This window comes from Anser cygnoides, chromosome 1 (genome assembly GCF_040182565.1).
Source record: "Anser cygnoides isolate HZ-2024a breed goose chromosome 1, Taihu_goose_T2T_genome, whole genome shotgun sequence".
In the NCBI taxonomy this organism is placed as follows: domain Eukaryota; kingdom Metazoa; phylum Chordata; class Aves; order Anseriformes; family Anatidae; genus Anser; species Anser cygnoides.
The window spans coordinates 61,897,495-61,910,236 of NC_089873.1; the positions used below are offsets into that span (position 1 = coordinate 61,897,495).

At 47.0% G+C, this 12,742-nt stretch overlaps 1 protein-coding gene across 4 annotated transcripts in view; it reads left to right on the forward strand.

Annotated features, from left to right (window-relative positions):
* The window catches only part of ADCK2 (aarF domain containing kinase 2), a 26,236-nt gene continuing 13,494 nt past the window's right edge, over nt 1–12,742 (forward strand). For 3 of the 4 annotated variants that reach the window (XR_010831867.1, XR_010831868.1, XR_010831869.1), the window contains exons 1-8: nt 1–948; nt 1,678–1,824; nt 3,411–3,539; nt 4,199–4,294; nt 6,321–6,572; nt 8,013–8,141; nt 8,574–8,627; nt 9,885–10,102. Coding sequence is in view for 1 of the 4 variants with exons in the window: in XM_013173177.3 (XP_013028631.3) it covers nt 37–948; nt 1,678–1,824; nt 3,411–3,539; nt 4,199–4,294; nt 6,321–6,572; nt 8,013–8,141; nt 8,574–8,627; nt 9,885–10,028 (1,863 nt within the window). In the remaining 3 variants the exon portion in view is untranslated. Of the gene's footprint in view, nt 949–1,677; nt 1,825–3,410; nt 3,540–4,198; nt 4,295–6,320; nt 6,573–8,012; nt 8,142–8,573; nt 8,628–9,884; nt 10,628–12,742 lie in introns of those variants that run through there. The other variant, XM_013173177.3, reaches the window with a different exon arrangement.

The window sequence follows — 12,742 nt, forward strand, 5'->3', positions numbered from 1 at the left end:
CCGCCCCGCGCCGCGGCCGGTAGCGGCGGGCGGGCGATGGCGGCGGGCGGCGCCGCGCGGCTGCTGCCGCTGCCCCGCCTGGGCCGCGCCGCCGGGGCGCGGGGGGCGCTGCCCGGCTGGACGGCGTTGGGGCGCGGCGGGCTGCGGGGCGGCCGCTGGGCCGCCGTGGCCTTGGCGGTGCCGGCCGCGTCCGCGTCGGTGCCCGGGCAGCGCCGCCCGGCCGGCCGGCCGCTGTGGGCGGCGGAGCGGGAGCGGGCGCCCCGGGGGCTGGTGCTGCGGCTGGGGCTGGTGCTGCGGCTGGGGCTGCGGGCCTGCGGGCTGCTGCTGCGCTTCGGGCCGCTGCTGCTGCTGTACCCGCTGAGCCGCCTGCGGCCCGGCCTGGGCGCCCTGTGGCTGCGGCTGCTGCGGAGGGCGGCCGAGGCCGCGGGCCCGACGTGCGTCAAGCTGGGCCAGTGGGCCAGCACCCGCAGGGACCTCTTCTCCGAGGCCTTCTGCGACGAGTTCTCCAAGCTGCACGTCGAGGTGAGCCCGCACCCCTGGGCCCACACCGACGAGCTGCTGAGGAAGGCCTTCGGCGAGGACTGGAGGCGCGTCCTCAAGTTCCAAAGCCAGGAGCCGGTGGGCTCGGGCTGCGTGGCGCAGGTGTATAAAGCCTACGCCGACCTCGCGGCTGTCGCTGGCGGCCAGGCCAAGGAGCCGGCGCAGTGCTCAGAGTTACGGTCCGCTTCTGAAGCGTGGGAGGCATCAGGCTTCAGAGGCCTCTTCAGGTGGCTGAGGAAGAGGAAGAGTGAGGGGAGGTGGGAAGAGAGGAGCAAGGAGGAGCTGAGCCCGGTGGGCTGCTCCCCCGAAAGTCCCGTGAGCGGAACACGGCGTGTGGAGCAGATGGCCAAACCGCCCCTGAATGCAAACCCTTCACCAGCCAGACATCTCACGCCTGTAGCCATTAAAGTAAGTCATACATCGTACTGGCAGACGTCTCAAAGTGGAGTGCACTGAACAGTGCTAAGGAGACTTTGGTTCCCATGGAGATGAGTAGGCTGGCTAGGGCTAGGTGGAGCAGCAGAAGTGACACTCGTCTCCCTGCCTAACTTTCCTCAGTGCTTGGGTTCTGGCCAGCTGTAATCTAGACAGCAGTGGCCCCAACTCTTGCCAACCTGGAGAACCCAAGTACACATCCTGCCTGTGGCACCATTTGGCATGGCGCCTGGGTACCAGAAATGCCTGCAAAGGCCCAATTCATATAAAAAGAATGAATATTAATCTTGTTGTCACCTTTCAGAAAATGAGTCTTCTTTTCACATGAAGAAATCTGGAACAGATCGGTTCTTTCCAGCAAAGTTTATTTGAAGAAATTTTACATTTGAGCTGTTACAAATGCTAGCCTGTAATACATAGCAGGAAGAGGGCAGGCGAATGAAAGCAATGGAAAATGGTATGGGATGAAATTGTAGGCTTCAGCTGAGAAGTGTTCCATCTGAAAAATCATAAAGTGTTTCTTTATGACCTAAGCCATGGCAAAGTAAGAATTCTGAGAACTAGCTGGTGAAGCCTTGTTAGCACCTAGTTTTAAAGACCAGATCCTGTCTTTCTGGAATATATCGTTTTAGCTGATCGAAATAGACTATCGTTTTTACAGTGTTCTGAGAGTTGATCTCGCCACCATTTTTTCTTGTGCAGGTCCTGCATCCTGGGCTAGTTCACCAAGTCCAGATGGATCTGTTTATCATGAAGATGGGTAGCCACATCCTTGGACTTCTCCCTGGATTCAAGTGGCTCAGTTTGACAGAGATTGTGGAGGAATTTGAGAAGCTTATGATTCAGCAGGTATGTACAGTGCCGTGGTCTTTGCATACTGAAGTAAAACTGACCATTTCCTTCCTTCTGACTGGCTCTAACTCCATCTGTACAGCTTCTTTTTAAAGGGCTAGATGAAGGCTTGCTTATTTTTTAATTAATCACTCACATAAAGTTACTGTAGGAAACCTGACATGCTCACAGTATAAAAAAGCAAAGCAACAGATAAGTTTAACAATCTTTATTAGATTTAAAAATCTGTTTCAAGACTGAGTATATTTCCTAGGAAGCAACCTGAACAGCTGATGAACATAGCTGCAGTCCTTTTTGCAGGACTGTGAAGGACAAGTGAACAGTGGTGAAAGGCCTCTCTGTAGGAAAAGAATCTCTCTGAACAAGTGCTCAGACGTTTTTTTTCTCTTTAGTCCTATGTACATATTTATAATCTGTACTCACTGGTTGTGTTTCTTAGCCTTGAGGTATATACATATTAGCATAATTAATATAGTTTTAAATGAGTTAATAACAGTCTATATTGTATCATCATCAGACTCATAGTGTTGGTAAAGTTAAACTTTACAATAGCTTTGAAAACGTGTCCTGATTCACTAATGTCTTATAAAGACGCAGTGCTGAAACGTCCTTACTACCATATTGACAAAGGTTTTCCTACAGAGTTCATTACTGTTATATTTCTGTTAAAATGAACCGTTACCTGCTAATTTCATTTTTTGTGTCTAGATTGCAGAGTCTGAAGTTTCTTTTAAACCTTTGAAAACCTTAACTCTTTTTTTTTTCTATTGCAAGAAATATACTCAAGCAAACCCATGCTGTAAGCTTTTGACTGTATTCAGATATGACTTAAGGTCATTAGGACCAGTCAAGCGGTGCAGAGCTTTTTCTGGATGCTCTGAAGACTCAGGAGTAGGAGGTGCTCAGGAGAGCATCTCATAGGCCTGTTGTCATTTTTCACTTCTCTTTGAAAGAACAAGAAATATTCCTATGATGCTTCCCATTGCCGGGTGAGGGAGGTGAGGCAAGGTTATCTTCCCTCCCACGTCCTTGTGCAGCAGCAGTGGATGGCAGAAGGTACAAGAATGTTGTTGGAGGGAGAGGTGGCCTTGGGTTGAGGCACTGGATCACTGAAAAGCTGGGGCTATGGCTTCTCATAGCGGATTATTTTGTGTGTCTTAGAGTAAATTTCTTCCTGCTATGTCTGCCTGTCTGTCTGTAAAGTGAGGCTAGGGCTGCAGTTCTCCCACCCTGTCTGCCTGCCTTGCTATTTGGACAGTTAGCTTTGGTTCAGGATCCATCTCAACCTGGAAAATAGTGCAGTCCTGGTCTTTTTTTGGGGACACCCTGCCTGTATAGTAAGAGTAACTTGTATTTCTGAGGTGCTGGGTTCTGGGCCATTCATTACCGAGCCTTACTCTGCTCTTCCATCAGGAAAGTTATAAGCATGTGAGAAGCACCACTCCTTGTTCTGTTTCGATTCTGGCTTTTTTAACAGGTTTGCTGGTACTGTGCATTGCACTGCACAGTAACATCCTCATTGAGGATCCTGAAGATCTACTTGCATCTCTTTCCCAACCTGCTTTTTCTTTTTCTCCCTTGAGATCGACTTACGCTACGAAGCCAGAAATCTGGAGCGCTTCCGGCAAAATTTCCTGCATGTTGATTTCGTGAAGTTCCCAACTCCCATCCGCCCTTTGGTAACAACCGATGTTCTAGTGGAAACATTTGAGGTGAGAATTGCACAGCCTGGGAACAGTGATAGCAGAGAGAAGGCCCTTAGGAGAACACTAAAGAGGCGTCTTTTGAGAACGAGCACTCACGGGCGGAAGGATGCTTTTCTCATACTTGCTTGAAGAGATCGGTGTCCTTCCTTCAGTGTCTCTTCCACTAGGGTTTGTTTGTAAACAGTGCGTCCCAGAAGACAGGTGGCAGACAGCTCCGTGTAGAAGTGAACACTTGGCTCAAAACCAAGCAGACTAGCCGCGTGTGCAGCCACCGTGTGCTTGCCTGTGCTTTGCAAACCAACACCACGCTCCAGCTGCCCTCTGTGGTGGGTCAAAGCAAGGAGCTCAGCAATCTGACACATTTTTTGATGCTTGTCCCACTTCCTTTGTGTATGTTTGAATCACAGACCAAAGCTACTCTCAGCCGTAGGTTTTGTGCATGCAATCCTGGCAAGGGTATTTCTGCCCCAGGCTGCATCACATTCTTCTTCTAAAGCACAAACCGTTGCTTCTCTCATGTTCTCCATCACAGTAGGTACTGTCTCCACTGAGCTGGTCCCTTCTAAAGTATTCTTACTGCATTTCCTCAACTCAGCACCTATGTAAACATATGGGTCAAAGTGGGACACGGGGTGTATTTGACTCCAGCTCTGTCCTTATTTCAGGAGAGTGAGCCCATTTCGCGCTACCTGCATGCAGAGGTTGCCACAGAACTGAGGCAGAGACTTGCAAAGATGGGCATGGACATGCTGCTAAAGATGGTACGCACTTGGCTGAGGCTGGAAGTGAAGGTGCTTTTCCCACAGAAGCTATTCAGTTGGGGTAATAAGGCACTGTGGCTAAAGAGAGAACAGAACCTATTTGCTTCCCACGTCTTCTACCCTTCTCCCCATGGACTCAAAGACACAGCTGTGCCTTTTGGAGCCAGCCCATGGACGCCAGGTATTGTGGTAACCCAGGACGTGGGCTGCTAGGGCGCTGCAGCTCCTGAAATGACAGAGGGAGTGTCTACTTCATGTGCAGTGTAACAAGGGCTGAGTAAAGCCCGGACTAGACACGTCACCACTGTAGGCTTTGATGCAGAGCTTCTTTAGCTGCAGAAGGGAGATCTGCTTGCACACGGTAGGGTCCTGCTGTGCAATTTGATCAGAGCATTGCTTACAAAACCCACTGACCGATTTAATGAATATTCATGTACTGCCTAAGTGCTGTAAAGTGTAATATAGTTAGCAAATATCAGGCTCTGTGCAGATACTGTGGATGTGACTCACAGGGAAAACAGCTAGCTATTATTTATTTACTGACCCCTCCAAAACTACCTTCTTTAAGGCAGAACTAAATGTGGAGTACAGAAAAACCCAGCCAGGCTTAGCTTACAATTTAACTTCTGGCTGTCTAGTTCTTGTATTGCCAAAATAATCAAAAGTGATTTGGAAAGGAGTGCTGAGAGGTGACACAACTGGCTTCTGAGAAGCCATGAGAACTAGCAGGGAAGAGCTGCAAAAGAACCTCCCAGTGCTGAGCAAGCGGGCAGCGAGGGTCAGGTGGGATTCAGCTGATAACTGCAACCTTGTGCGAAGGCAGTGGGGAGGCTGCAGCTACAACTTCATATGCGATGGCAGACACTGAAATGGCTTTTACCACTCAGAAGAACAATGGTGGAACCACAATAGATAGTTTTATGCTGACATTAGATGTAATGGTTAGGAGCAAAACAAATCCTCCAGATTCTAGGAATAGAAAAGACTTAAAGAGCAGAGAAGAAACATTAAGGCCATATATAAACCAAATACCTGTCTAGAATATTCTACATTTCTAGTCCCTCGCCGTCCATGATCTTCCATTTCAAGGGCTGTAATGGAACTAAGAAGGGTGCAGAGGAAGGCAGCCAGGACAATTACCAGTGTGGAATGGCTTCTCTGCAGGAATGATGAAATAACTGGGACTCTCAACTCTGAAAAGTAGAGAAATTGGAGTAGTTTATAATGCAGATATATGGAGTCATGGGTGTGAGAGAATAAATATGGATCTACTCTTTATGGTTTCTTAGAATAGTAAGGAGGACATAAAAAATAACAGAGGTCACTTTTTCAGGCAGTGCCCAAAACCCCTTCTATTTTCACATTGCCATAATTATTTACATGACAACTAGACAAATTCATAGGTGGAGAAATCCATCAGATACAGAGAGAATCTCCTTTGGGTAGGAAGTCCTGCAGCCTCAGTTTGCCAAGAATGTTGGTGGAGAAGTATTACCTTGTGCTTGCCCTCTTGTTAGTCCTTTCTGCTGCTAGCTGCTAGCAGAGATGGAGAAGCACTACATGCATTTGTTTCCTCTTCTAAGTTTTCATTACTTTTCAATACAGCTGTATTGATGTGCTGGACTAGACAAACCTATGCATGCACTAAACCCCATACCAGTGAGTGGCAAATGGTCTGTTCTTACTGGTTCTCTTTGGCAAGGCCCTCCAGGCTGTGTTGGGCATAGGGTTAATGGTCAGGGAGAGGTACCGTTCCCTGCTGGGACTCCTTGCTGTTTTACCTGACCTCTAGCAGATGGCAGGGTTGCTTCACGCGGCTCTGCTGACTCACTCGGAGCGAGCAGTACCCGCCCTGTTTCAGCAGGGTTGATCTGCAGCAGAAGCCATTTACTGTGTTGCCGCCTGAGGTGATGTGTGTCAATAAGGGCAGGGAACAGTCCGGGAACAAACCCACGCTGTTTGCCTGGGGTTTGGCGTGGGCAGGCTTGGTTGGAATCGGCTGCTCTGAGGCCTGCCTGTCTTCCAGGTCTTTGTTGACAACTTTGTGCACGCTGACCTGCACCCCGGGAACATCCTGGTGCAAGGCACGGCCCAGGCCAGCACCGGCGGCGGGGAGCGGACGGCCATCGTGGACCTGTGCGACACGCTGGTGGTGGAGGTGCAGCCGCCCCTCCGGCGGCTCTGCCTGGTGCTGCTGGACGCGGGGATCGTGGCGGAGCTGCAGAGCGCTGACATGCAGAACTTCCGCGCGGTTTTCACGGCTGTGGTCCAGGGCCAGGTGAGGCTGGGGAAGGGAGAGCGCCGCGGAGCCTGGTGGGTAAAGCATAGTGCTCTTTGTGTCCCCTTACAATCCTCCTCAGGAGGGGAGAGGAGACTTGCCAGCTGGGAAGCTATACCAGACACGGGGATGAGATGCTCAGCTAAAGCAAGGAGGCTGTGGGAGTGGAGCGATTTCAGTGGCCGAGGAGACTGAAGGTGTCTAACAGGAAGTGGTGGCTGCGCCTCCCTGCTTTGGAGTGCTTCTGCTGCAAGTTGGGACTGCCTGGGGGCTGCTCCTTTCAGAGGCTGTTGCAGGATTGGCCAGGTTTTGCTACAGAAGAGGAGGGAGTGGATTAAGATCTCAATCTTCCACACGTTTCCTTCTGCACCTTCATCCTCCATATTGTTGTTATGTCAGTGTATAGAGAGGAGAGACAGCTAAACAGGCGGGGGTGTGTGTGGGGGGGGTCTGACATCTGCCAGGCTCCTCTTTCTCCTCCTTCCCACTTTAAAATATATTCTCAGATGGGCTAGAGAATCCAGTGCTGATGTGTCCTGTTCATTTTGAGAACAGCATCTGTAATCACACTGGCGTGTTGCTGTTTCTCAGCTGTGGGTTGGATGGCTCATCAGCATATAGGAGGGACACATTTTACTTTGGTCCAATCTGATGAAGCATACCCAGAAGTCAGTGCTAAAATCAATGTATTCAGGCCCATTCTGTACTGCCAGACTTACTTCTAAGTTGATAAGCAAAAACTCTGAATGTTTTCTTGCAAGGCCTTCATGGTTGAGTTAATTTGTGATCTACAGGTGAAAAACTTTACCCCAAATGTCTTTGCCATACCCGGGGCCTCTGGCTCTGTGCATCACTGTCAGACACATCATCCAAGAGGAGCTGTAATGTCACTCATTACACTCAAACTTGTAATACACTCAAAGTGTAGCGTGGATACGGTTCTTCCCTGCTGCCTCCTCCTTTTCTTGCCAAATGTCCTGGTATAGAATCATCTCGCTCTTCCCTCCATGGTTTGCAAACGGAAGGTTGGACTTAGCCTGTAGGGAAGGGTTATTAGATGCCCTTCTTTGCACCATCTCCTCCTCTATTGAGAAGAAAATGTTAATCCTGTGGATTTATTCCCCCGTGCCCCAAAACTTTTATCTGAGAGACGATCTTTGTTACATCCTCCCCTAGAAGACCTGCAAGAACAGAGCAGGTCTTTGCCAGATACTGGCTAGGAGTTTTAGATCAGTTCTGCTTTTCCTGCACCCGCTTCTGTTGATTGCTTGTGTCTCTGTTGCTGGAAATGGGAAGTGTGGCCCTGGGAGTTCTCCCTGCAGTATGCTTCCTCCAGGAATCTGCAGCAGAGGCCTTGCAGGGTTAACAGCGTGCAGCTCCCCGCAGGCCTGGTACCAGTGATCTAGTTCTGCTGATTTTTCTTTTCCGCTTGTTTCCCAGGGGGAGAGGGTGGCAGAACTGATCCTTCATCATGCCCGTGCTAACCAGTGCCAGGATATTGAGCGATTCAAAGCCGAAATGGCAGAACTAGTGACCAAAGTCCGGGGGAACACCATCGCCCTGGGAAAGGCAAGTCCACATACAGTGTCCCACCCTCACGTACCCATAATTCAGCGCAGCTTCACTTTCAAAATGGTCTGGGTGGAAAGGCCAGCTGTGATCCCCTCAGCACCACCAACCAGTACTTGGAGCTTTTAGTTCCTCAGATGGTGCAAAAGTCCCTGAAATCCTTTCTTACTTCCTTCTAACTACAACAAAAAACATGTGTTTAGTTTTGTTTTTTTAAATTTCTAACAAGAAACGTGGGTCACAGCTGAACTCTTAGTCTTGGGCAGGGTGGAGAGGATCATACTTTGATGCTGGCTGTTGTCAACCCAGTGATCTTGTCCCACTGCCAGGACTAAATGCTAACAAACATTTAGAATCCTACCTGTCACGCATGTGACTGTCTTGACCACAGGTTTTTTTGATCAGCTGCTAATGTCTCCTTTTCTATTCCAGCTTCAGGTGGCAGATCTCCTCTCGAATGTCTTTAAATTATTGATGACCCATAAGGTGAGGTCCTCTCACTGTCTGCCTTCACTAGCTGGGAGTTCATTTGGGGAGGTAGAAGTACTGGGATCATGAAGGGCTGTCAAAGTGGGGGCCCGTGACTCCTGAAATGAACGTCAAGGAGGGGGACTGACAGAAGGCATGGAAGGGTTGTAGGCATGCTATTTCCCAGGCCCTGATACACATCCTACCAAGACCATTTCTATTTTGTTGGATTTTGTCTTAATACTACGTTTAATGGTTGATATTATTTACTAAAAGGAATTTTATATTATACATTAGGAAAATATTTAGTAAAGTGTTGCTGTAGGATGTAGTTTTTCTTATCTTTTTTATATTCCCTTAGAAGCAGAAAAGGAACTCTAACATAGGCGCCATTTGTATATCACTGCACGCTTTCTTCCCTGAACTTTTCTTGACGTATTTTTATGTAACAGCACTAGGCCATTTTACTGGTACGTTAGAGCCCTCAAAGTGAGGATTTGCTCCCAGAAAGGAGATTCTTTCTTGTAACTTTCTGGAAAAAAGCTCCTATGGCCGGAAACAACCTTGGAAATCAATAGCTATGGTGAGCTGAACTGGAGAGGAGAAGGTTGTCAGCCATAAGCGTACCCAGCCTGCAAAGGGTCCCTCTAAACGTTCCTTCCTTAGAGCTCTCAGTCAGTAAGACTCATTAAGCTGGTCTCCAGTAACATGAAATGTAGTTTAGGCCCTTACAAAGGGCCTACTCACAACTCCGTGAATTCTTGGTGCCCTGGTATGCCTTGAAACAATCATAGGACTGGGAACTGGGGGCTAGTTTGTTTCCATGTGTAACAGAGGGCTTTTTGTCTGTGATATGGGGAGCTCTTTTGTGGCCCTTCACAAAGTGAGCTGCCCCTTACACAACCACACGCCTCCAGGTAGGTTGGATCCTACTGCAGGTTATAGCCATGTTAGCAGTGGTCAGGAATCCTAAACTTCTGCTACTCCAGTGTGGGAAAAAAACACCAAAAACTATCACCCTACTTGGAACTGAAAAGTCAACTCTTGGGTTCCCTTAGGACACTTCCCCTGAAACTGTTATTTTTTGGACCTGCTGCTGGATCTCAGAGTGTTCTGAAACTCCAAATGATGAAGTTGCAGCATGGTTTCAGATGTACTTACAAGCTCTCTCCTGCTTTTCCCCTTCCCTCTCTGCTTAGCCAGAAGTGGCACCTCTGTGAAATGGGCTCGGAAGAAAAAGGTCCACTGAGTTCATTCAGTCTCTTGTGGTTCTAGGTGAAGCTTGAGAGCAATTTTGCTTCCATCATCTTTGCCATTATGGTTCTGGAAGGTCTTGGTCGTTCACTGGACCCTGAACTGGACATCCTAGAGGCAGCTAAACCACTGCTCATCAAAACTGCAGCTTCTGTCCTTGAATAGACTCCAGCGGCTGCTGCCCTCTCACCGTGCAGGGTTACCTGTGGTGCCTGCGAGCTGACAGAAAGAAGCTGAAGGTGAGGACACTCACATGTCTCGGGGAAATGCCATGTGGTGATTACTCTCCAGTCATGTCAGCCAAGCACCAGACATGGGATGGTTGTAAGGCCTTCATTTTCCAGGAAGATTTTTCACAGATGGAGAGTTCTGACTCTTACGATTACCTGGTTCTATGCTCTGGTAGTTTTTAGCTGACATATCATGTAGTTCAGGTGTACAAGACCACTGCAGCCTGACGAGGAAAGCAGTCTTACTGGTCTAAAAGTCTTTAAAAAGATGTTCAGTGATCAAGCTTGTTTTGAAATAAATCAGGTTAAGTATTTTAAGTTAATTTACTGACTCATCTGTCACTGTGGTATGAGAAATGATGTTCCGACACCTAAGCAAGCAATTCGGGATGAAAAAGCCAGTAAGTCTCTTTGTCTTTTGTACTTTAACTTCTACTTTTATTGTAGAAGTGTCCTGAGATCCTGCATGGAGTGGTCTGTTCTTGGTCACTTTGGATGATAAAAACAGACCAGTCGATTATTTTTTTTTTCAAACTCCCATACTCTAGCACAATACTGTAGGAGTTTGGATTATGAACAGCAAAAGAAAGTATTTGACTTAACAGAAAAACTAATTCCATAATAAAAATATTTTTTTGGAATATTTGTACTGGTCTTGGTTTTTGTTGAAGCCTAAAAAAAGTCTGTCCTCTCCCTGTGCTGCTGGCCCTTCCCTACCCCTGACACCGTCCTCCCCCCCCAACTCTCACCATAGGCAACTCAAAACCTGAACTAATATGCAGATGCTTTTTTTTTCTTTGTTCCCCCAGCGTAGTTTGCAAAACAAAGAGTCCAAGGGTTTTCCTGATGGACTGAAAACATGAATGTTTAAATTGGATAATTACAGTCATCAACAAATGAGCTAAGTCATACGTGGCTTTTAAAGTCAATTATTTTAATAGTACTCTTAAAATTATTTTATGGCCTTATTCTTATGGTAAGAAACACAAGTCTATGAATGATTAGAAATACCATAATACTAAATATTTTCCCAGATACGCTTTACATGAAATTGCAGGCATGCAGGGTAGCTGCAGTAGTCTGTTTTCAGAGGGCTAGGCAAAGAAGAGAAAGTACGTACGCAGATGATTGGTTGTTTAATGGTGATTATAAAATAATGATTAATGATACATAATTGAAGTCTGAAAAATAAGTTTAGAGTTCTGTTCAGTGTATTTCATTTACTTTAATTAGGAACTGCTCCATTTCCAAATGATTGAGTATAAAAAGCAGCAGCGGAGTTTAATAGTAACGTTTAAGATCTAGGCTTGTGTTTGTAAGTCCAGGCAGACTTAAACTCATAACTGGGTACGTTATTGTCCTAACCACTACATGATTTTGAGTAAGACAACTGTCTTAATTTAAAAAAAAGGGGGAGGGGGGGGGAGGCAAGCAACCCCTGAACGTCACATTAAAGAAAACCTCCTTGTGCTGCCACCGGGACCCCCTCTCACCCAGCAGTGTGCATACCTCCCATACCCCCCTACCTGTTCCCACCCAGCCGGCACCAGCGCTAGGCACAGCGCCCTGCAGTGCTGTGCTCTCAGCGGTTATGCAGGTCTTAGGCACAGCCACCAACACTTTCACCAACAGCATGTTTCATCCAACTTCATCTAGAGGCTAAACGGAGCTTAAACCAACTGGTAGGCTTCGGTGTCTAAAAGGCAGAGCTGTGCTTCACATGGAGCTTGCAAATATGCAGCAAGATGTAATTTTTTTCAGACCTTAATGAAAAAAAACACAATAAGAAACAACCCTCAAAGCCTGTACTTTATACTCAGGTTCCTCTTTGTTTCCTTTCCCTTCCTTTTTTTTTTTTTGTAATAAAAACCTCAGAATGGTTCATGCATATTATGGATCCTAAAGTTAAAGATAGCCCTTTTAGCCATTAAGACCTTAGAACAGTTTGTAAACATTGGGATGACAGACCTAGCTTTAACCTTAATTTTTCGGGGGAAATCTAAAGGCATAACCTCTCCGTTATTGCTGGAGGAACACAGTCTGAGACTTACTGCTAAGAAACTGTTGGCCATTCAAAAGATTAAGCAGAATTTCAGAGAAATTCCCTTTTGCATTTTTTTTCTTTTAATTTTTAGAATCTTTTATCACTGGTGATGTGTTCCTGTAAAAAGCACGAGCTTTCATAATACCTGCACTCTTTGCTGAGTGATAGTCCAGAAGATGCGTTACATGTTTCTATGTGTACGCAGAACGTCAGGCAACAGCATTTAAATTTTGTATCCAGTTTGGTTCTGGGTATTACTTAAAATTTAATTTGTATTATTTTATATCCTAGCACACTTCCTTGAAAAACAAAAAAACTCCCTTCAATATAGCTTTGAGTGCTCCAGCAAACTGTGTCATGTCCATTCTCATTTCCTAAATACCCATGTGCATTACATTTTTTGCTACCCAAAGCTGATAAAGGCATTCTCTGTGACACTGCCGCTGTATTTTGTATCTGTGATGATATGAGGAAGAGGGAAAGCATTTCAGGATGTGACAATAACCTCCTCCTCCCCTCTGTGAACAAAGGCACTGCCACTAATCTGCGTACAGTGTATTAGAAACGCATCTCTTCTCCCCTTTCCTGTTGTGTAAAAGCATCTC